Source organism: Aspergillus multicolor, assembly GCF_047715735.1.
Source record: "Aspergillus multicolor strain CBS 133.54 unplaced genomic scaffold BDW74scaffold_2, whole genome shotgun sequence".
NCBI lineage: Eukaryota > Fungi > Ascomycota > Eurotiomycetes > Eurotiales > Aspergillaceae > Aspergillus > Aspergillus multicolor.
In genome coordinates this window covers 1,660,823-1,681,531 of record NW_027395953.1, presented here as the reverse complement: position 1 = coordinate 1,681,531, position 20,709 = coordinate 1,660,823, and the positions used below count along the sequence as shown (strand labels likewise).

At 52.1% G+C, this 20,709-nt stretch overlaps 8 protein-coding genes across 8 annotated transcripts; 5 read left to right on the top strand and 3 right to left on the bottom strand.

Moving 5' to 3' along the window:
• Positions 1 to 229: 229 nt before the first annotated feature.
• On the top strand, positions 230 to 1,247 carry BDW74DRAFT_173661 (uncharacterized protein; the record flags this gene model as incomplete). The annotated part of the gene is made up of 2 exons (XM_073727835.1): positions 230 to 491; positions 574 to 1,247. 2 exons carry the CDS (start codon positions 230 to 232, stop codon positions 1,245 to 1,247), a joined length of 936 nt encoding a protein of 311 aa, XP_073588922.1.
• Positions 1,248 to 1,415: 168 nt separating this feature from the next.
• Positions 1,416 to 3,548, bottom strand: BDW74DRAFT_49463 (pseudouridine synthase PUS2). Its single transcript, XM_073732954.1, has 4 exons — positions 3,292 to 3,548; positions 3,006 to 3,209; positions 1,751 to 2,959; positions 1,416 to 1,698 (listed from the first exon to the last, which is right to left on the bottom strand). Exons 1-4 carry the CDS (start codon positions 3,402 to 3,404, stop codon positions 1,485 to 1,487), a joined length of 1,740 nt encoding a protein of 579 aa, XP_073588921.1. The 5' UTR covers positions 3,405 to 3,548; the 3' UTR covers positions 1,416 to 1,484.
• Positions 3,549 to 3,693: 145 nt separating this feature from the next.
• BDW74DRAFT_49453 (putative transcription factor TFIIE complex alpha subunit) lies at positions 3,694 to 5,558 on the top strand. The gene is made up of 3 exons (XM_073732953.1): positions 3,694 to 4,025; positions 4,098 to 4,193; positions 4,273 to 5,558. The coding sequence occupies exons 1-3, from the start codon at positions 3,931 to 3,933 to the stop codon at positions 5,402 to 5,404; spliced, it is 1,323 nt and encodes a 440-aa protein (XP_073588920.1). The 5' UTR covers positions 3,694 to 3,930; the 3' UTR covers positions 5,405 to 5,558.
• A 2,433-nt stretch (positions 5,559 to 7,991) lies between these two features.
• BDW74DRAFT_144615 (NADH:flavin oxidoreductase/NADH oxidase family protein) lies at positions 7,992 to 10,137 on the bottom strand. Its single transcript, XM_073723067.1, has 6 exons — positions 9,689 to 10,137; positions 9,533 to 9,638; positions 9,041 to 9,460; positions 8,965 to 8,984; positions 8,317 to 8,904; positions 7,992 to 8,253 (listed from the first exon to the last, which is right to left on the bottom strand). The coding sequence occupies exons 1-6, from the start codon at positions 9,878 to 9,880 to the stop codon at positions 8,191 to 8,193; spliced, it is 1,389 nt and encodes a 462-aa protein (XP_073588919.1). The 5' UTR covers positions 9,881 to 10,137; the 3' UTR covers positions 7,992 to 8,190.
• Positions 10,138 to 10,483: 346 nt separating this feature from the next.
• On the bottom strand, positions 10,484 to 13,590 carry BDW74DRAFT_144613 (uncharacterized protein). Its single transcript, XM_073723066.1, has 6 exons — positions 12,824 to 13,590; positions 12,654 to 12,760; positions 12,490 to 12,602; positions 12,352 to 12,430; positions 11,946 to 12,294; positions 10,484 to 11,883 (listed from the first exon to the last, which is right to left on the bottom strand). The coding sequence occupies exons 1-6, from the start codon at positions 13,060 to 13,062 to the stop codon at positions 10,821 to 10,823; spliced, it is 1,950 nt and encodes a 649-aa protein (XP_073588918.1). The 5' UTR covers positions 13,063 to 13,590; the 3' UTR covers positions 10,484 to 10,820.
• Positions 13,591 to 15,243: 1,653 nt separating this feature from the next.
• BDW74DRAFT_49344 (uncharacterized protein) lies at positions 15,244 to 17,796 on the top strand. Its single transcript, XM_073732952.1, has 2 exons — positions 15,244 to 15,893; positions 15,943 to 17,796. Exons 1-2 carry the CDS (start codon positions 15,497 to 15,499, stop codon positions 17,748 to 17,750), a joined length of 2,205 nt encoding a protein of 734 aa, XP_073588917.1. The 5' UTR covers positions 15,244 to 15,496; the 3' UTR covers positions 17,751 to 17,796.
• An 88-nt stretch (positions 17,797 to 17,884) lies between these two features.
• On the top strand, positions 17,885 to 19,776 carry BDW74DRAFT_144607 (putative DnaJ domain protein). Its single transcript, XM_073723065.1, has 2 exons — positions 17,885 to 18,461; positions 18,525 to 19,776. Exons 1-2 carry the CDS (start codon positions 18,286 to 18,288, stop codon positions 19,603 to 19,605), a joined length of 1,257 nt encoding a protein of 418 aa, XP_073588916.1. The 5' UTR covers positions 17,885 to 18,285; the 3' UTR covers positions 19,606 to 19,776.
• On the top strand, positions 19,777 to 20,707 carry BDW74DRAFT_144606 (snoRNA-binding rRNA-processing protein IMP3). The gene is made up of 3 exons (XM_073723064.1): positions 19,777 to 19,867; positions 19,941 to 20,301; positions 20,357 to 20,707. The coding sequence occupies exons 1-3, from the start codon at positions 19,836 to 19,838 to the stop codon at positions 20,528 to 20,530; spliced, it is 567 nt and encodes a 188-aa protein (XP_073588915.1). The 5' UTR covers positions 19,777 to 19,835; the 3' UTR covers positions 20,531 to 20,707.
• The last annotated feature ends 2 nt before the right edge of the window (positions 20,708 to 20,709 follow it).

Sequence of the window (20,709 nt, the reverse complement as noted above, 5' to 3'; positions counted from 1 at the left end):
TTAAATTAATATCCAGGGGGTCAATAAGCATGGTCCAAACAAACGATGGCTGGCGTCGAGGGCTCGGTGGTTGATATGAGGCAATAGGCTCATTTCCTGCTGCTCCTTCCATTTCATCTATCCATCCCATCTATTTTAACTCTCCCCTTGTCCACTCGCCATCCATCCTCTGCGATTACTTTCTTATATCCTTCAAGGTCTCACTCTCATCAGGAACCGGCTATCCACAATGGGCCATAACGTTACAGCCCCCGACTTTTCCAAGGAGAATTTTCAGCATCAGTTGAATCAGCTGTACCGGGATCTCGACCGATACCAGAAGAAGTCGAAGGGAAAATACGGAAGGAGAACTTTGGGCCCAAGCTCCAAAACCTCATGTCGAGCCGTGAACATCTCTTCAACGTCTTCAAGCTCAGACAGGGAGATCAAACTTTCGATGTCCGAACTATATCTGGCTTTCGTGAACGCCACGGTATTACCGTTTTATCTTAGTAAGTTCTCGAGAAACAGGGTGACGATGTTTCTTTCTTTACAAGAACAGTGTGCTTACACAGAATATATGTTCTTCTACAGCTTCGTTTCTAAACTTCGAGGGTAAGGACCCGGACGGCGACAGGGAAACAGCCCGTTTCCAACTCAGAGCGATCTTCAGATACGCGGCATTCGAAGAGCGGAGTGGGATCCTGAGCGACAATGGGATTTTTCAGAATTTTGCCGTCGCCCTCGCTCTTTCTGTTCGCAAGCAGACTGTGCACATAGATGCCAAACCTGCTACATGGGTTTTGATGCGCACCAGTGTAGATGTTACGCTAGCCTCGGACGTGACGGCTGATACCTGGAAAGTGGTGCCGGCTATTGACGGTCCACAACTCCACATAACCGCGAGGCCCGATTATGCGGTTCGGTATGGGTATGGCTATGGGTTTGGACATTGGGGTTGGGGCGTGGATCACTTGCCCATCAAGCTAGTCGCAGTCGTCATTGATAAACCGAGTCACACTGGAGAGAAGACAGACACCAAACGCGAAGCCGAAGCTGAAGCCGAAGCTGAAGCCGAAACTGCCGATACTGAATATCGAATCTCCAAGTGCCTTGGACATCTAGCTGCTGTTTATCGGAGACAGCAGGAAAATGGGAGTGGAAGATGTGGTGTCGGTTGGTCACAGATGGAGAGGTTTACCATTCCCTTATGGTCAGAGACCCATGGGCGTCTGGATAGGCTATCAACTTTGACGATTTTGGAGTAGCAGAGTTCTACGTGACGAAAAAGATGACTTGGGCGGAAGACGCGCCGCTGATTTGGTCGACTTGTCGGGCTATTGTGCATGCCGCAGCATTAGAGGTGTCAACTATCGATGAGCTCTGGAGAAATATCTGCCCCTTGATGTGACATCCAGGATGAAGAATGGTTCGCCGGCGCACCCAGAATAAGTGGCGTTGCATTTTTATTTACTACTAGAGTTTGTTGGGATGTATAGACAGAATCAGTTGTCCTCCGTGCCATTTTGTTCATCTTCTGATTCCTGCTCCACCTCAGCCAGTGCTTCCCGAGCTGACTTTCGCTTAGTCGCATTGGGCTCAGCATCCGCATTTTGTCCGGCGGCACTAGCAGGCTTGGCTGCGGCGATGCCACCGGAGGTGATGTATAGAAACTCCTCCTGGGCATAATGGTCAATGTGATTGAAGAACGAGGAGAAGCTGTGAGCATGGTTAGCTGCCTATACTGCAACAAGGGATATTGGAATCATACGCATGGGTCTGTTCTTCCTCCCTGAAGATCCGATCGTAGATCTCCCGCTGCTTGAACTCGTTGATCTCCTTCTCATACTTGGTGAAATCAATCGGATCCTTGTGAAAGTCCGCAGCCTTCTTATTATACGCATCAAAGACTGGCCGTTCAAGAAGCAGTCCAAGACCAGGGGCCTTGGGAATCGCCATCTTGAATGAACCGTACGAGTCCGCAATACGCTTGGGATCACAGCCGCAACGGACAACCATCGTCGCCATAGCAACCATCTTGCGGATCTGGTGCATCATGAAACTCTGCCCGTGCACCTTTAGACTAAGCCACTCGGTGCCGTCGATAATGATGGGTTCTGGGTTGAGCTGGAAGGACTTGATGTGGCGCTTGGCGGAGGGATCGCGGAACTGCTTCTGGATGGTGTAGTTGTAGAAGTTCTTTGTGCCGACGTACTGGTCCAGAGCCTCTTGGATGCGGGCGAGGCGGACGGGCGGGATGCGGTATTCCCGGCGGGCCTTGAGGTACGCGGTCTTGACGGTCTTGATGGCCTCGTAAATCTGTTTGCGGAAGGCGATGGCGGCCTCGTCTAGGGGCTCGAATTCGGCGGGTTTCGACTCTGATGAGCGTTCGGTGGCGGCAGGGGTTTCGACCTCTGTTTGTTGCTCGCCTTCAGTTTCTGGGACACCGTCGGCCTCGTCGTCCATGTGCAGAGCTTTCTCGACGGGCTTGCGGATTTCCTCTGGGAAACTTTCCAGGAGCGGCTGGATGATCTTCTCGTCGATATCCTCCCAGTACATGGCGACCTCTCCCTGGCGCGCTTTGTGAGCTTCCAAGTCACCCTCCTTCTCGGCAAATTCCACGAGCTTTTTCCCTAGGTATGTGCTGGGGTGCGGGGGGAGAAAGCAGTATGATGGGATGAGGTATTCGTAGATACGGGAATCGCATAGCTGGTAGCTGCTGAAGGACTTGTTGGCGACGATGATGCCCCAAACACGAATCTGGGAGCTGAGGCTCGCGTTGATCTTCTCGACAACGTCGGGGTCCTCGACGATCAGCTTCAGTGAGACAATGTTTCCGGCGGCGTGGACACCCTTGTCTGTGCGTGCGCAACGGACGAGGGACGATTTCTTCGGGTCGGCGGCGTTGGCCTTGGAGATTGCGCCGGCTGCGACGAACGCAGTGAACAGTTCTCCTTCAATAGTCTTTTCGGTTGTGCTCCTAATGCAGTTAGCATATATATCCCTCCGCCGAGAGATGATCTTACAATTGCATTCCTTTGTACCCCGTTCCAGAGTATCCGATCAACACAGCAACCTTCTTCTTTGGCCGCCTTTGCTCGTTGTCGATATCCTCCTGGGAAAACTCCGTAGCATAGATCGGTGCAACAACTTCCTCGCCATTATCTAGTTTCCGCCGCTTCGCTTGCTCCGCGCGCTCATTCCGCTCTCTCTTGTCCGGCATGTTGCGACTAGTCTGTGTCAGCTGGGTTCGGATTTCATTGATGCGGGGAACCGCGGGAATTGTATCCTTGAGTACGTCGACGTACCTACCTCCACTCGTTCCTGCCCATATCTCTTTTCTTATGCTTGCGACCAGCTTCTTGGGGTCTCTCAGGTCCTCCGGCGTTATGCTCCATTCTTCCTGTTGGCGTACCATCCACCATTGTAGGCGGGCTCCGTGGCAATTGGATGGGAGAGCAAGGCGGTTTGCGGTTGATGATCGGAGGACTCGCGCGGATCCTCGGTTGCACAAGATACTAGGTGCTGACAGCTGCCGTAGGAGGAGGTGGGAGCGCATGGGAGCGAGGTGACAGTGTTGGCCTCTTCTTTTTCTTGTCGGGGGGCTTTTTCACATCTCCGCCGCTAGACCTGTCTGGGTCTAGCGTCGAGCTCAGTCTGGGCCGAGCCTGATTCAATTTCTCGAACTTGCGCAGACATCATTCATTCCGTTCAGTTGTCTCTTTCATCCCATCCTTTCAACATATCGGCGGTCGGATGGCATTTCTTTTCACTTAATAGTTCTCTTTTTTACGGTCCTTACCTACAGTACTTGGGGACACGGAGATATGTTGAGATCTGCAACTCAGGTCTAGGAACCGCATCATCACTCTCCGCGCAAGCGGCGCCCTCCCACTCCCTGACTCTTATAACCCCTCACTCCCTTCAGATATCGCTCTATACGCTGTCACCATGGATCTCGCCAACACTCTTATCCGGACGGTCGCCCGCTCCTTCTACGAGACTCGCCATATCCTCGTGATCGATGCGCTCTTCATCCACTCGGTGTATGTGTGACTTGCGGATGCAGAGAGAGGGATACTGGAGCTTTCATTGGCTGACTGCTTACTATGAAAAAGGCTTCATGCCGAAGATCTTGCGTTCCTCCTAGGAATGCAGCAGAAAGATCTGCGCAAACTATGCGCCAAGCTGCGCGAAGACCGCCTTATCGCAGTGTATGGCCTGCCTTGTCATCCTGGACACTACGTTTCTATGCAACACATGGCTAATAAAGGGCTTCTTGTGTAACTGTAGTAACACACGAGCCGAAATTCGCGATGGATCGACCCGCCCCGTCAACCGGGAGTACTACTACATCCCGCTGCACCCGGTGGTCGACGCAATTAAATACAAAGTCTCGAAACTCACCTCGACTATCAAACTGCAGTATACGCCGAGCCAGGAACGCAAGGAATATATTTGCTTGCGATGCGGCGCCGAGTGGACAGAGTTGGACGTTCTCAGTCTGTATTCGGACGAGGGCTTTGAGTGTCAGAATTGCGGAGCTATCCTTGAGCGCACAGAGGACGTCAAAGGAAGCGAGGGAATCGACCGCACGGGTCACGAGAAAAACAGCAAACTCATGGCACAGCTAGATGGGATGCTAAAGTTACTCAAGCAAATCGACTCCGTTGAGGTCCCTCCCAACGACTTTGATACCGCTTGGGACCACAAGGTCGATGTCGTCCGGAATCAGCACACCAACCCTACAAGAGCTGCGGTTGTCGTCCCATCCAAGAAGCAAGAAGCCGTCCGCGGCAACCTTAAGACGGACGCCGCCGCACTCGAAATCTCCCTTACTTCGACGGAAGAAAAGAGCGCCGCGGAGCAAAAAGAAGAAGCGGCCCGCAAGGCGGCTCTCGAGAAACAAAACGCCCTTCCAGTCTGGCACACCCACTCAACCGTCTCCACAACTGCCGGTAATGTTGGTGCCATCAAGACTGAGAACGACATCACAATCAAACCTGAGCTCAAGGAGGAAGAAGACCAGAAGCCCAACCTTGTCGACCTCGACGACAAAGTCGCTGCCTATTATGCCGAGATGGAGCGTGAAAAGGCACTTCAGGCACAAGAAGACGCTAGTAGTGCGGACGAAGACTCGGATGAGTTCGACGAGTTTGAAGACGTCGGTGTTTCTGCATCTGCTAGTGATACCGCTTCGCCGGCTGTTGGAGTCGTGAATGGCTCTGCCCCGACTAGTGCTCCTACTGGTATAAAGAGAGAGCTTGATACGGACTCTGGGACGAGTGCGCCGCAGACGGCAAACGGGACTCCTTCGACGCCCGCGGATGATGGGCCGGCGGCGAAAAAAATCAAGAGTGAGCCGGACATTGAGATAAAAAAGGAGGAATCTGATGAGGATGATGAGGAGTTTGAGGATGTCTAGTTATTTTCTTTGGGTGCTGGCGCTCAGAGCATTATAGATCAAAATGTCTCTCTTTTTTTCTTCTCCTTTTTCAAACACAGCATCCTACTGATTGAATCGAGATTGGTGAAAAGAGTCGGAATTGCTTTATATTATTACCGCTGCCTCAACAAGGCTTCCTGGAGTATCTCTTACTCAAACATACTATATACAGGTCCGGGCTAGAGTTCTGGCCATGAACGACAGGCTAATTCAAGTTGAATTCAATTGATATCCTAGAACAGCCTATGCTATGTTTCTGAGCAAGACACGCCAGTGTTCCCCTCAGGTTATACAGCAAGTGCCCTTAGTTCGTCGTTCTCTAGAAGTTTCAAATCAAGCGCTTCTGCCTTGGGTTGGAAGACATGGGAACCGAGTACCTCGGCATGGCAGGCATTCATATGGGAAACTATATGGACCTGGAAAACGGTAAGGAGGTACGTGCGACGACTCGTCCTTAGAGTCTGGATAGTGCTAAGGCGTACTCGCATCATGTCAGTGGAGTAAGTACATTCATTCATAGTGAGACCCGAATATATGCACACCAGAAAAGCCTAGTCATCAATATCTACACCCTCAGGCGAAGATCCGGCCCTTCATGCAGGATGGTCTTCCTAAGGACTGGGAGATGTTCAAGGCGAGCGGTGATAGGGACTATCACATTGACTACAATGGAAGGAGGATTGTCTTGACCAAGCCGAAGGGCTAAGAAATCTTGACGCCCACGCGGCCAAGAGGGGCTCTAATCATAAAGCCTAGCGAGTCCTGACGCTAGCAGTAACATCAATATAAGAAGAGATGCTACACTACTATGGCTTTAACTGCATAGGCTAAAGTGCACTTAGTCAGTGTTGGGTTAACGTCTAGATTTAGGTAGTTCGGTTTGCTTTCGTGGGGTTATGCCCTTTTTCATCGGAGGAAACCCAAGGATTAATTGAAAAAGTAAATAGTACTTATATGCAAAGCGTAAAATGAGGGAAACCAAGATACAAATCGGCCTAAATGGTATGCATGACAGGATATCATGATCCAAGATAGCAAAACCACGTCTCAAGTTCAAATATCGTGAGATTCATCCTCAAACTCATGCGGCTTCAACAACCTCCTCATGACCTCCGGCAACGGTACCTCTGGATAACAAGCACCCGCCACAGACCACGGATCTGCCCATGTCGCGCTACCTCGGCGAGAGAAGTGCTTCAACATGTTCATCCTCAGCCTCCTCGCCTTCAGCGCGTCGACCATGTCCCCTTTTCCGTGGTCCAAGCATAGATTGTACCAGACCTGCAGAGCCAATACAAGGTCTGTGTGTTTGTGCGATGAGCCGTCAGAGAGAACATATATGAAATTTTGGGTTCTTGTATAAACGCGCTAGAAAGATATAAAAGAAATCTGTAGTCCAAATGGGCGTGATTGGGGAACGAAGGAAGGGGAACGCAGGGAAGGGGCTCCGGCAGAACGTGGCCATGGCTTCATCAAGCAAAACTTCTTGGCTTGTTTTCCAGGTATTACCCTTGTAGGAGCGCAGTTCCAGCCTCAACTTTGGCTTGATGAGGTCGAGCTTCCTTGAGTGGCAATCCAAGAGAACCTGGACGAAGAGTTCGAACTTGAGCATGAGAGAAAGCAATTGGACCTGGTTTCTTGTTCTGGGGTTTGGGTCAAATTCAGGCGCGTGAACGATGAGCCGGGTCTTATTGAGCTTGTGGAAGAGTATGCGGCGTAAGCCACCTTTCGTTTTGTAGACGTCGTCTTCATCCAGGACGTAGCGGTTGGCGTTTTGAAGGCCGCAAAAAGTCACCTTGTACCAGGGTTCAGCGATGCCTGGGTAGAAGTGCAAGTCGAGGGTGTCGTAAAGACGAGGCTCGATTTCCTCCTTGATGGCACGGCTTGTGGACATGAGGGCTTAGGCGGTGCCATTGGAGACTGCGTGCTCGTAGACAGAAAGACGAAGCTCGGGAGGAAGACGATCAAACGTGCCGAGAGGTGAGATAACTCCAGGCATGGGTGCCAGGGCTGAATGAAATCTGGATGGGGTTGTTTGCTGAGGTTGAGATGGTGGGGCAGGAGTTGCGCTTCCGGCTTGCGAATGAAGTCGTCGCTATTTGAGCTTATGGAGATTGAGCTCTTGTAGGTCATCATCAGTGGGTTGCTTGCGCTTAGTGTAAGCCATAATGATAGTTGTCTATTACAATATGTCAGGACAAACGACCAAGCTCACAATCTACCACGCTTGGTGAGCCCTACTTGTGTGACACTGGAAGTTCTGACAACCAGTAAGACTATATGGGATAGATGAGATCAGATTAGATGGTATGAGATGACGAGGACAGGTTTGAGGTATGATCCAAACAGAGCTGTAGACAGACAAGGCGTGGATGAGAATAATGGACGATGAGGAAGCTTGGTGTAGATTGTTGGTAGATGATTCAGAGGTCGACGATGTTGTAATATTGGTTACTGAGGACCAAGCGTTGTACTGTAGGTCGAAGCACCGCTCCTTCCTCAACTTCCTTAAGCCACCACGCATAGTGGCAAGTCGTACAGCTGTTATCATCAACCTTCTCAAGGGAGCGAGCGCAAAGGCGACAACGCTACCTAGGGTAATATACGACGTAGATGGCGAAGAATGATATATTATTGCTCTTTTGATATCTATTGGGTCAGCTCTCTCCGGGTCTTACAATGAATTCCGACCATGTCCTTGATATACACGCTTCTCCCAAGAATCCATTACTCGCCGAATCTCGACCCCTCCGAGCCCTACCCAACTATACCGGAATAATCGTCTTCAGCCCCTTTGCGATCCGCTGAATCTGCCCCGTATAATACGTCTGCACCGCATTAGCCAACCGCGCTCAAAACACGCAAAGGGATGGAAGACAAAGAAAACATACACTCTCCGCGCCGGCCCCAATAGCAGCAAGCGGAATCATCTTGGCCCAGAACGGCAAAGGGATTTTGTTCAGCTTTAACTGCGCCCCGCTCTCCTCAATGCTTTCATCCAGCAACAACTTTGAGAAATGCGGGTCAACTGCCGCAGGCCGCCCAATACCAACCAGGTCACATGCATTCTGGGAGAGTGCATAGTTTGCACCGGCACGAGAGCGGAACCCGCCTGTTAGCATTAGGATAAGGGTTGGGTAGCGCGTACGGACGGCAGCGGCGAACTCCAGGAAGAAGGCTTCACGGGCGGCAGTGCGGGCGGATTTCTCTGGTTGCGGCTGTTCTTGACCGGCATTGAACATCTTGGGATCTTCATAGCTGCCACCGCTGATCTCAATGAAGTCGATTCCCGCGTCGACGAGGAGACCGATTTGGGTCATAGTGTCTTCGAAGCTGGATGAGGTGTGATCCGCCGAGTTGAACTTGATGCCGATGCAGAAGTTGGAGGGTACAACGGCACGTGTTTGCTGGAGGATATCGAGGACGAATTTAGCGCGGTTCGCGGCGCTGCCACCGTAGGCGTCGGTGCGGACGTTGCTCTATATCCTCGTTAGTACTCAATCTGTTTTGCCTGCATGCCCTGTAAGTAGGTGGGGCACCTTAGGGTTTAGGAACTGGTCTTGAGAACGTCAGCACATATACACTAAAGCCAGCAAGAGAGAAAGGAGAGCATACCAATTAAGTACCCATGTGCTCCATGCAACTCAACACCCGAGAAACCGGCATCAGCCATCAGTCTCGCAGCATCAACAAACTGCCTCGTAACGGAATCGATATCAGCCTGCGTCATTTCCCGCGGTGGCGCGAACGCAGCCCAGCCTAGCCAGCGCTGCACAAAGCCACTACCCATATCCAATGGAATTGGGCTGGGGGCAATTGTAGAAGCAAAGACGCCCCGACGCCCTGCAGGACGCGGAGACTGCCTACCCGGGTGGCAGAGCTGGACAATAGTCGGGGTGCCGTGCGCTTGCGAGACCTCGGCGTACTTGCGGTACTTCTCCAAGAGCTCTTTGTTGGTCTCGGCGTCGGTGTACTCCCCTGAAAGAGCCGGGTCGAAAGGCGTCCCGAGGTGGTTAACGTCAACTTGGACGTTTCCTTTGAGACTGTTGTGTCAGAGCTGTTTTCTTTTTCCCAGTCTGGGCCGTAGATGGTGTTAGAGAGGCGAACCTGTTAGGACCGCGCCCCAATCGCCCTTTGCCCATTGATCGTAGACATTGATCAGAGACGGGGTAGGAAGATTCTGGAAACCGGCCAGCATCTCAGCCATTGCGGCCTGTGAGGTCAGTTCAGTGCTACATAATGAAAGTTGTGGCCTTGACGTACCTTGACGAGGCGGTTAGGAAAAACCAACCCGCATGGGAGCTTGACCGAATCACTTAGAGACGACATAATAAAATGAACAATGCAGTTCGAAACAAACGAACAGGGCCAGGCCTCAAGAAATACGATCGAGAAACGCTCAACCAAAAGACGGCACGGTGAATAAAAGGCAGCCGAGGTTTTCCCTTTCCACATGGGTGGGACCACCAGTCCTCTCCTCCTCTATGCCATCACCATCCCCTACCTACAGCACACAATCCATATCGATGACGAATGCTCCTCGCAAAGAGCGACAACGTCAAATTAAAGCCAGTCACCTAACCCTAGAAGGCCAAAAGCCCGCGGAAGAGTCCAAGTCCGGGCCCGTGCTGAAAATAGCAGAGGGAACTATGACATCCGCCCATCCGACCCGGATCGCAGTCGTCCGGACGGACTGGGACCTGCAGAACCACCTCACCACGCGGTCCACCCCCGGACTCAGATCCGATCGTCTGACCGTTTGAAAAAAAAAAAAAAGCCCTGCAGTCCCGAAGCTTAAATCCTGCCACGAGGGGGAACCGTGGGTCAGGGGTAGGACCCTGTGCCCCTCGGGTCCCTGACCACGCCGGTTGATGCCAAGAATTGGTGCATGTGCGGCTCTACATGTCTTGCGTCATTAGTTGTCACTACTACCAAGGTCATAAGGCTCTGCTTCCGACTTCATTACTGGGGTATGGGGAAGACTTCTACATGTCCTTAAGGTTGACCAAGAGTTGGGAGTAGGACAGTCTGAATAATTGACTACAAGATGAACAAGAGTTATAACCATGAATCATTCAATTTTATTCAATCCGCTATGAGCTAAGCCCAACCCAAATAATGGGCATGCAACAGTGTAATAAAGATGGCAATAAAAGATAGCCAGTATCCGTGAAAGGATGGGGTATACGAGAAGATCGACATGCATCCTCTCAAGCCAAGGAGCGTATCAACGAAACGAAATGGAGCGCGCTGGAAATCAAAATCGACGAGCAAACCTGGACATGCCAGTATTAGACACGGAAACAAGAAACAGAAATGCGAGTGGTGTCACTGGTTATGTCGTGACTTTTATAGAGGTGGTGAGGGAAGTTGAGGGTGGGTGAGGTGTCGGTTCTTACAGCTTAGCCTCGTCCGAGGAGCCATTGGTGAAGTTGTGACCCGGAGCACCCAGGGTAGACAGGATGGAGCCAACCTCCCGCTCGAGTTGGTGAACCTCGGAGTGAGCGTCGTACATGTGAAGCTTGATCCACGCGTCAAGGGCCTCGTCGTTCATTGTGCGAAGAGTGGCCTCGCGGTCGACCTTGGCTTCTTGGGCAGCCCGGATGACGTTGCGGGCCACGACAACGCTGACCTGACGAATGCGGGTCAGGTCGGGGTAGAGGAGACCACGCTCAATCTCCTCCGCAGTGAGAGCCTTGGAGAGGGCCTCACCGGAAGCATAGATCATGCTGTCGGTAACCTTGACGGACTTGGACAAGATGGTGCCCAGTCCGATACCGGGGAAGACGTACATGTTGTTACCCTGGCCAGGGTAGTACATCTTGGTTTCGCCAGCGGAGTTGGTGAAGGACATGGTGGGAAAGGGAGATCCGGAGGCGAAGAGGACGCGGCCGTCGGTGTGCGTGACGGCAGCCTCGAAGTCACACTCGGACTTGTGAGAAGGGTTTGATAGAGGGAAGACCATGGGCTTGTCGTTCCACTCGGCCATCTTGCGCAGAATCTCGGGTGTGAAAACGCCACCCATGGTGGAGAGACCCATGAGGATGGAGGGCTTGACATGGTCGACAACCTCCTCAAGGGTCTTGAACTGCTGACCCTGGTTATCAGTCCGGGCGAAGTAGACCTTGTGCTCGGCAAGCTTGTCACCTCGGTCTGCGGTCACAAGACCCTTGGTGTCGACAAGGTAGAAGCATGACCGAGCTTCATCCTCGGTCATACCCTCGCGCATGAAGAAAGCCACAATCTGCTTAGCAACACCAACTCCGGCACTTCCCGCACCAAAGAAAACAGCACGCTGGTCCTTGCAGGGAACCCCGGAGCGCTTCACGGCGTTGATGACACCACCAAGGATGACGGCACCAGTGCCCTGAATGTCGTCGTTGAAGCAAGTGTAGACATCCTGGTAGCGCTCAAGAGCAGGGAAGGGGTTTTTGAAATCTTCGAATTGAATCACAATACTGCAAGAGGAATTCCCGTTAGTCTCAGTACCCTCGGAAGGAATTGGGTTGATCATGCTTACCCGGGCCAGCGCTCGGTCAGAGCAGCCATAAGCTCGTCCAAGAACTCACGCTCCTCGTCGGGAGTAACCTTGTCGCGGCGGCTACCCAAGTACAGCGGGTCTTCCCGGAGAGTCTTGTTGCTTGTTCCGAGATCGAGAGTCAAGGGCAGGGTGGCTTCAGGTCGGATACCAGCACATGCAGTGTAGAGAGCAAGCTTGCCAATGGGAATACCCATTCCGTTGATGCCAAGGTCACCCAAACCGAGAATTCGGGAACCATCGGTAATGCATGTGATCTCCACGTTGGGCTGGGGCCAGTTGGCAATGACAGAAGCCAAGTTACCCCGGTCTTCCCAGCTGAGGTACATACCTAGTTCAAACGTTAGTGCTCGGAAGCTCGTGCTATTCGCTGTATTACGGAACTAACCTTCCGGTTGTTGGTAGATCTCGGACCACCGCTGGCAGGCCTCGCCAACGACTGGGGTGTAGATGAGGGGAGTCATTTCCTATTCGACGGTTAGCTCTGTGATCTGCAAGCAGCTTGATGCAATCCCGAAAAACTTACTCGCAGGTGGTCTGTGACCAGACGGTAAAACAGGTGTACATTGTTCTTACGGAGGGTGCTGAGGTAGAGGAATTTGTCGATGGGAGTCTGCTTCAACGCCAACTGGGCGAGACCTGATTCCGTTAGCACCCGAATTGAGCATTACTCCAATATGTTATACATACACCGAGTCTTCTGGGTCTCGTAGCTTTCTGCGCGAGGAGGAGTCAGGCCGTATGTGCGGAGGTACTTGCGGATGTAGGCAGGGTTGGCGGTGTCATAGTTTTGTTCACTAGGAGTAGATATCCGTCAGCACCCGGCTCTTGAGCAGCAAACTATACAGACAGCAACGTACATTGGCCCATTGTGGTTGACATGGGGGGTCGCATGGACCGGACGGTTTTGTTGTGAGGGAAATCGAGCCATTTTGAGTTTGTGAGTCACAGCAGCAACACTATGGCAGCGAGGACCAAAAGCAATTGAAGAAGATGAAGAGACGGAGAGAGTCAATTGAGCTGACGGCGATGGTCTTGTTTTATGTAGTAATCCGCGAGACACTAGCATTGAACCCCCCTGGGAAGGAATCCACCGCATTCCGAGATTGCAAAGTCACGATGATGACCCTGCGAGCTTCAAGGAGGTGGTCGCGAGGACTATGAACTCCGAACCAGGGCTGGAGCTGTGACCAAACGATGAGTCTGGGGCCAGGAATCGGGAAGAGTCGGGGAGTAGAAGACCACTCAGGGAGGTCGGGATCGCAACGGTGGATATTTTGGGGGGCACGATGGTTGCATGGCAGCGAACCGTTTTGATTTCTGGCTGGAACAGTGGTGGGAAGGGTGGGAATCGATGGGAAACGAAGCTTTTCAGCAAATGAGCGCGTCCTCGGGGGCGACGTGGAGTAAACGGGACGTTTCCGACTGTCCTTAGGCAGCTAGTTTTGCCTGAAATAAATGCGGAGAAAGCAAAATGAACAAAGAGACGGAGACTATGTCTGATTGTGGTGAGGATTATTGGAGGAAGCAGAGAATTTTGGTGAGGTATTTCTTTGCAGTCCGGGAGCTACAATGTAGGGGGCAGACCGCTTGAAGCACACGCGACCTTGACCTGTCTGTTTGTCTCTCATACTTCACGACTAGTCTGACTAAGTTTCAAGCCTCGTTTTCCCAACAATAATACCTCATATTATGCCGCCGCGTCTCCAACCGCTCCCTCTGCATAATCATATCCCAACAGCCATGCTTCGACAGTCATGATGTGGACTCCCGAGCAAAGCTCCCGATGTTTTTTGCTGTGGAGCAGCCTCCAACCCCAATCCCACGCTAGAGAAGGAACAGGACTAGGTCTACCGAGTAGTTTCAAGTCCCCGAAAGGGCCCAGCTGGCCGTCTTAGCCTCTTAGCCTAAACTGCCACATGAGCCCCGATCCACCTCACTGCGACTGCGCAGCTCAACTCCCGAGCCTAACGCCTTGAGGAAGGATTCTGGACGAGACTGGGGCATCCGGCTCTTGACCACTCGTTTAGTTTTCGTGGCTCAACGAATTCTTCATCGCCCTTCCCCGCAGCCACACGCGGCCCGATTACTATGCACCCGGCTTCAATTCGTGTTGGAAGCTTGTGCTTTGAACCATGTCCCTTGCTGCGGGAGACAAAGTACGCCTTGACATCAAAGTACATACATATGCACGGGAGGAAAATGCCGCATTCTGGAGAGTCCCAGGCACTTCTCAGCATCTCGTCCTACCCGAGCTCAGACGTCAGGCCAGAGTAAACGACAGCATACTCTCACAGCAGCAGCTCCGACAAGACGGCAATTGAGAAGCCGACTCGATCGGACCCGGCCGAGAATATCGGAATCGTTGCGCTGCTGATTTGAATGGATTCTCCGCACCTTTTGAAGTTGAAACAGCGCCGTCAAATGAGATTGTCAATCTCGGATCCATTATTGGCGCTCACGAATATATACCGGGTTGAACATTAATAATGTCAGGCGGCCAGCCCAGGGTGAGCCATCAGACTCGGGATACGAGCTCTGCGACATCTCCGAGACTGTAGCCCTAGCCGCTCTACACGCAGTAATAATTTAGGGGTCAATGGAGTCGCCTTCTGCACGGTGTCTACTCTGGTCTTTCTTCAGCTCGTCAGAGATAAAAATTGTAAGCGCAGTATGGAGCACACTCGGCCAGACTCCGTGCTTTGCATACAATCCTCTTGCAGTAAAAGTAAGCCTTTGTACTTTTTCTCCGAAGATTAACCATCGCGACCCGGTCCACAGTCTCAAATGCCGCCATGTTACACTCTAGGAACCGCCGGAAGCACTTGACTTGGTGCCCGATGGGGACGATCATCATGGTGGTCCTTGAGCCTCTAGACCTCGAAGATCTCAGCTCCTGAGTGTGGGTCAAGATGCTGTGCAATCCGTACCACTTATGCAATTGCATAAGTGTCAGAAGCCCTAAAAGGCCCTTTCACCCCAGTCCCTGGGTGCATTGGACTCCTTCGAAAGCAATCATGCACTTCTGATTCCATCCACGTACATACATATGTCGTGCGGAGTAACCATCCAAGCTATACACTAGTCCGGATGCTGCAGACTACAAAGCTTGACAATGCCGATCACGAATTGCTCCTGATGACAACATGAGACAGCGGAGTTGTCCAGGAATGGATAACCCGAGGAGTCTATAATTCCTTCTTGAAATGTGTAACTCCATTATCTTGGTGATGCCGATTCTAGATCGATCATTGGTGGAGAGAAATCACCTGACGATAAAGCGGCGGCAGTGACGCAAGAGTGAGCTGGCCGGCGCCCGAGCTCTAAGCAAGGAGGCAGCATCTCCAGACCCCAGCTCCAAGAACCAAGGTTGCCCACGTCTGTCATGCAATCTTCCCCATTGCATCCCCCCATCATCCGGCTGGGTCCGTGCATCATCCCATCACCCACGTCGTGAGCGATCTTCATCCCAACAAAGCACCTCGGTGAGCTTGCATCCCAAGTCGTACACCAACTCGATCCTCGCGCCCACCATGTCCCGGGCAGAAACGGAACCCCTCCTCCCTCGCTATGACGACGAAACGAGCCGTCAGCGTCGGCTGCATCAGAAGATCCATACCTATCAGATGCTCCGCGCTTTTGCCGAGGGTTATATGCCATCGACCGAGCAAGCAATCGCCAATCTCCGCACTTTGCTAGCGTTCGACATCTTCAACCCTCGAAATCCCGATATAGGCTCCGTAGGCCGTCAGCTGGTCCGCGATTGCCGCCTGTGGATCCAGTTGTTTATTGAGTTCTTGCAGACCAAGAATGGTGAGGATCAGTTGCAGGAATTCGTTTGGCATCTCTCCCACAGCAGGGCCACTATCCATGCCGGGGAGCTTACTCAACGCGCGGCCCATAACAAGGCCAAAGCAGATACCAAAGCGGGTATGACCTTAAACCATTCTTCCTTTCTTAGATGCTAATGTTGTGCTAGCGTATGATAGCCTTCGAACCGTCGGAAACCTTTTGCTAACCAACGCCGACTTTCGCCTATTCGTTGAGGACTTGACCACTGTTGGTCGTGAGATATTTTCTGATACAGCGTTCTCTCTTTCTAGAGCGTCGCGAAAAGCCGGGAAGAAGCTCAAGCCGAAGCCAGCAGATCAAAAGGCTTTATCTGGCGCTGGTGCGGATGAGGATCATGAAGTATCGAATGAGGAGCTGCGGGAAGAACTAGGCCACGTTGCAGAAGTTGCCAAAAATGGAATTGTCCAAACCGGCAAAGAGGCGAAAGAGTCTGCCGAAGAACACCTTACCGGAAAGGAGCAGGAGACCTTGTTGTACAGGCTGAAGCAGACAGTGCTCAAGCTTCGTGACCGCAGAGACTATACTGACTCGGTTGCGATTCTTGCACGCTTATTGCAAAAGTATGCCTCAGTTTACGTTCATGCCGCCACTGACGCCGTTTCGACTGTGGAGGATGAGACTGAGATCAATGAGGACCTCAAGGAAGCCATACGTAAGTTTTGGGCCTTACTCCAAACCATCGGCGACCGCAAAGAATGGCAGGATTTGGAGCGGTGTCTTCACGACGTGCTCCAGCACGCCAGTGGAGATCCTGAATTCGAAGATCTGGTGTCAGAGATAGGGTCGGCTCTGCAGGAATTGATGACCGACCCTGATTCCTTCGACTCGGCACCGGAGAAAATTGAGGAGCTCAAGGAGAAATCAAAGCAAGTCGGTTCAGAGTCTAGCCTGCGGAAGGATGTGGATGAACTCCTTGCCCAGGCAAAGCGAGCTCTGCAATCTATCTCTCAGGATGACACAGTCTCCAAATTGACCACCGCCTCCCGCAAACTCTACAGGGATGTCTCGGACGGCTACCACAACCGGCGCGGAAATCTACCGGCCGATATGCTCGAGATCTTCTTGCCTCTTGTTATTCGTAACATCCAGTACATCCCTATCCCTCGCCTGGAAATTTCCGCACCGGAGGTGGACCTTTTGATTGAGAATCTGATCCTAGAGCCTGGTCATACGGTGAACTACTCTTCATTCCTGCCTTATCGAATGCATGTCACTACACGCAACGACATTGACGTCGTCAAGCGCCATTCGAAGAGGACTACGGCAAACCTGAAGACAATGTTTACTGTGTCAGTTAGCGGAATCAACGTGAGTGCTCAAGAATTCGGCTTCTGGCTTCGCACCCATAAAGCACTCTTTTTTTATCTCAAAGATCAAGGCATTGCCAGCTTCTTCCTTGACAAACGAGGTATCGATATCTCCTTGGACGTGGAAGTCGGTCGGGACCGCCTTGAGCAAATCTTCACCTTGCGCGGAGTACGTGTCCGCATCCACAAGCTCGACTATAAGGTGCACAGCGGCCGATGGAGATTCTTGGTCTGGCTCACAAAGCCCTTCCTCAAGCACATGATCCGTCGGGTGCTAGAAAAGCAGATTGCAGAGTCAATCGTCCAGGCGGCTCATGCACTCAACAGGGAACTGGTATTTGCTCGAGAGCGTCTTCGAGCCGCGCGTATTGCCAGCCCCCGCGATCTGTATACCTTCGTCCGCGCGGTCCTGGCCCGCTTGACACCGGCGCCTAATCCTGATATTGATGCACGTGTTGGTATTGACGCACCTGGTCAAGGAGTTTTCAAGAACGTCTATGCTCCTGGAAGCCTTGTCAAGGTATGGCATGAGGAGGCTTTGCAAGCGCATGACTCCATCGAAGAGGGCGAGGAAACTCCAGGGTTGCACAGGACCTGGAGAAATACCATATTTGATGTTCCAGTATAACGATGTATATGCCAACTCTGACGCGTTATGACCTGTCCACTCAGCTTTTCTTCGTTTCACAAGCTTTATGAATTATGTCACTACTTTCCTATTCAATTTGAATCCACTGCTTTGTTGACAGTCAAAAGTTTCACTCGGAGATGTCCTACAGTAGAAGTATACACGTGATCATCGGAAAGGATCAACCATCCCCGGTCCGGCCACCTCATCGAAAGCCCAGCCAACGAATCCCATTCGCGGAAGTACACCATTATCTCCGAGTCCTTCATTTCGCCCTTCACACTTGGCTTTACTTGAGATCTTGACTGATCTTGAGGTTGTAAATTGATCTTGCATACCTTACTCTACGGTTGATCTCCCTTCCCACCAACAACAAGCTGCACGAATAGAACTATTATCGCCCGATTAAGTCCGCGGGAGTCGAGGTCCGATAGCTTCATTCCGATACGGCTTCACTGGACAACTGTACAACACTCACCTTCACACACAACTTCTACGACTCCAGCTGCAAATGCGCTGAGAACATCTAACCACAATGCGTTTCATGCGAGGTCTTCTCCTTTCGTTTGCTTTTGCGCTGTTGCTTCTGCAATTGGTGCTTGCGGCGGAGGACTACTATAAGATCTTGGGGTTGGACAAGGGCGCTTCGGAGAAAGATATCAAGCGCGCATACCGCACACTGAGCAAGAAGTTTCACCCGGACAAGAATCCGTAAGTCATAACACTTCCATCTTAGGCGTTAGGCGGATAGGTTTGTATACTAACAGAATGCAGTGGAGATGATTCCGCGCGCGAGAAATTCGTCGAGATAGCCGAAGCGTACGAAGTCCTGTCCACACCAGCTACACGCAAGATTTACGATCAGTACGGACGCGAAGGAGTCGAGCAGCACCGACAGGGCGGACAAGCGGGCGGCCACTCGCACGATCCCTTCGATCTCTTCTCCAGGTTCTTCGGCGGCGGCGGACACTTTGGACATGCGCCGGGCCACCGACGCGGACCGGATATGGAGTTCCGGATTGGACTTCCTCTGCGCGACTTCTACACCGGTCGATCTTTTGAGCTTAACATCGAGCGCCAGCAGATTTGCGAGACGTGTCAGGGAACAGGGTCTGCGGATCGCGAGGTCGAAACGTGCGATAAGTGCGCGGGACGGGGTGTGGTTATCCAGAAACACATGCTTGCGCCGGGGATGTTCCAGCAGGTGCAGATGCAGTGTGACAAGTGTCGTGGACAGGGCAAGACCATTAAAAAGCCTTGCCATGTTTGTCACGGACACCGGGTTGTTAGGAAGGATGTCGAGACATCTGTTACAATTGAGCCGGGTATGGACAAGGGCACGCGCCTTGTGTATGAGAACGAGGGAGATGAAAGCCCTGACTACATTGCCGGTGACCTGGTGTTGATTCTCGAGGAGAAGGAGCCGGAGCTGGGCACGTCAGAGGAGCACCGAACAGACGGCACATTCTTCCGCCGACGAGGTCGCGATCTATTCTGGAAAGAGACACTGTCACTGCGAGAGGCATGGATGGGCGACTGGACGCGCAACATCACACACCTTGACGGTCATGTCGTCCAGCTTAGCCGGACACGCGGCGAGATCGTGCAGCCGCTGTCCGTTGAGACGGTCGCCGGCGAAGGGATGCCATTCTGGTCGGACGGCCACCTCCACGATCATGAGGATGAGAGTCCCGGCAACCTGTATGTCGAGTACACCATCATTCTCCCCGACCAGATGGAGAGTGGCATGGAGAAGGACTTCCATGCACTGTGGGAGAAATGGCGCAAGAAGAACGGCGTCGATCTATCGAAGGACAGCGAGCGGCCGCCTGTTCCTGTCAAAGACGAGTTATGATGTACATTAGATAGAGCATACACTTCATGACCTGTTCAATCCTTTTCTTCTGCATTTGTACGGTTCCGTTCTCCGCAAACCCTCGAATGTAAAGAACTGTTTGCCCCGTTTGCACCAGCAGAACCCTCACCGCCCCGCTACTATCCCGAAAATTTATCCAAACCACCAGCAAGAACAACTCCGCATAACCCAAGCAAACCACATCAAATCCGTACATTACAACCGCTAAAATGGTCCGCAAACTCAAGCACCACGAGCAGAAGTCCGTTCTTTCTCTCACTCCCCCCAAACAAACCCACCCGCCCAACAACCAACTAACAAACCAACGAACCCAGACTCCTCCGCAAAGTAAACCTAACAACCTACAAATCCGACCACGCCCACCGCGAATCCCAAATCAGCCAGCGCTACTACCTGCAAAACCCCCTCGACTACAAAAAGTACTCTGCGATCGTAGGATCTCTGCGTCAGCTCGCGCATAAACTGTCCGCTTTGGATCCAGACTCCGACCCTGTCCGCCAGAAGACCGAGTCCGAGGTCCTGGATAAATTGTGGCGCATGGGGATTCTCAAGCAGAGCCGTGAGCAGGGAGCTGGATTGAGTAAGATCGAGCGCGAGGTTACGGTTAGTGCGTTTTGTCGACGGCGCTTGGCGGTTGTTATGGCGAGGGCGGGGATGGTGGAGAATATTAAGACGGTATGATGCGCCTCTCCTTGTTGCATGGAGAGGAGTGTGCTGACGATGTGAATAGGCGGTTACGTTCATCGAGCAGGGCCATGTGCGCGTTGGGTCGGAGGTTGTCACGGACCCGGCGTTCCTGGTTACGCGGAATATGGAGGATTTCGTGACGTGGGTGGACTCGAGCAAGATTAAGCGGAATATCATGCGGTACCGCGAGAATCTGGATGATTTTGATCTTATGTAGGCTGGCCAGCTGCATACATTCGATATGTGTTGGGGCGATGTGGATTGCTACGATACCCTGTTGAACATTTGTTACTGTTACTACTGCATTGCATTGCATATGGATATCAAAACGATAGGAAAAGGATGGCGTTGAGGCGAATTTATATGAATATGATATGAAATGCATTCAGAGTTCTA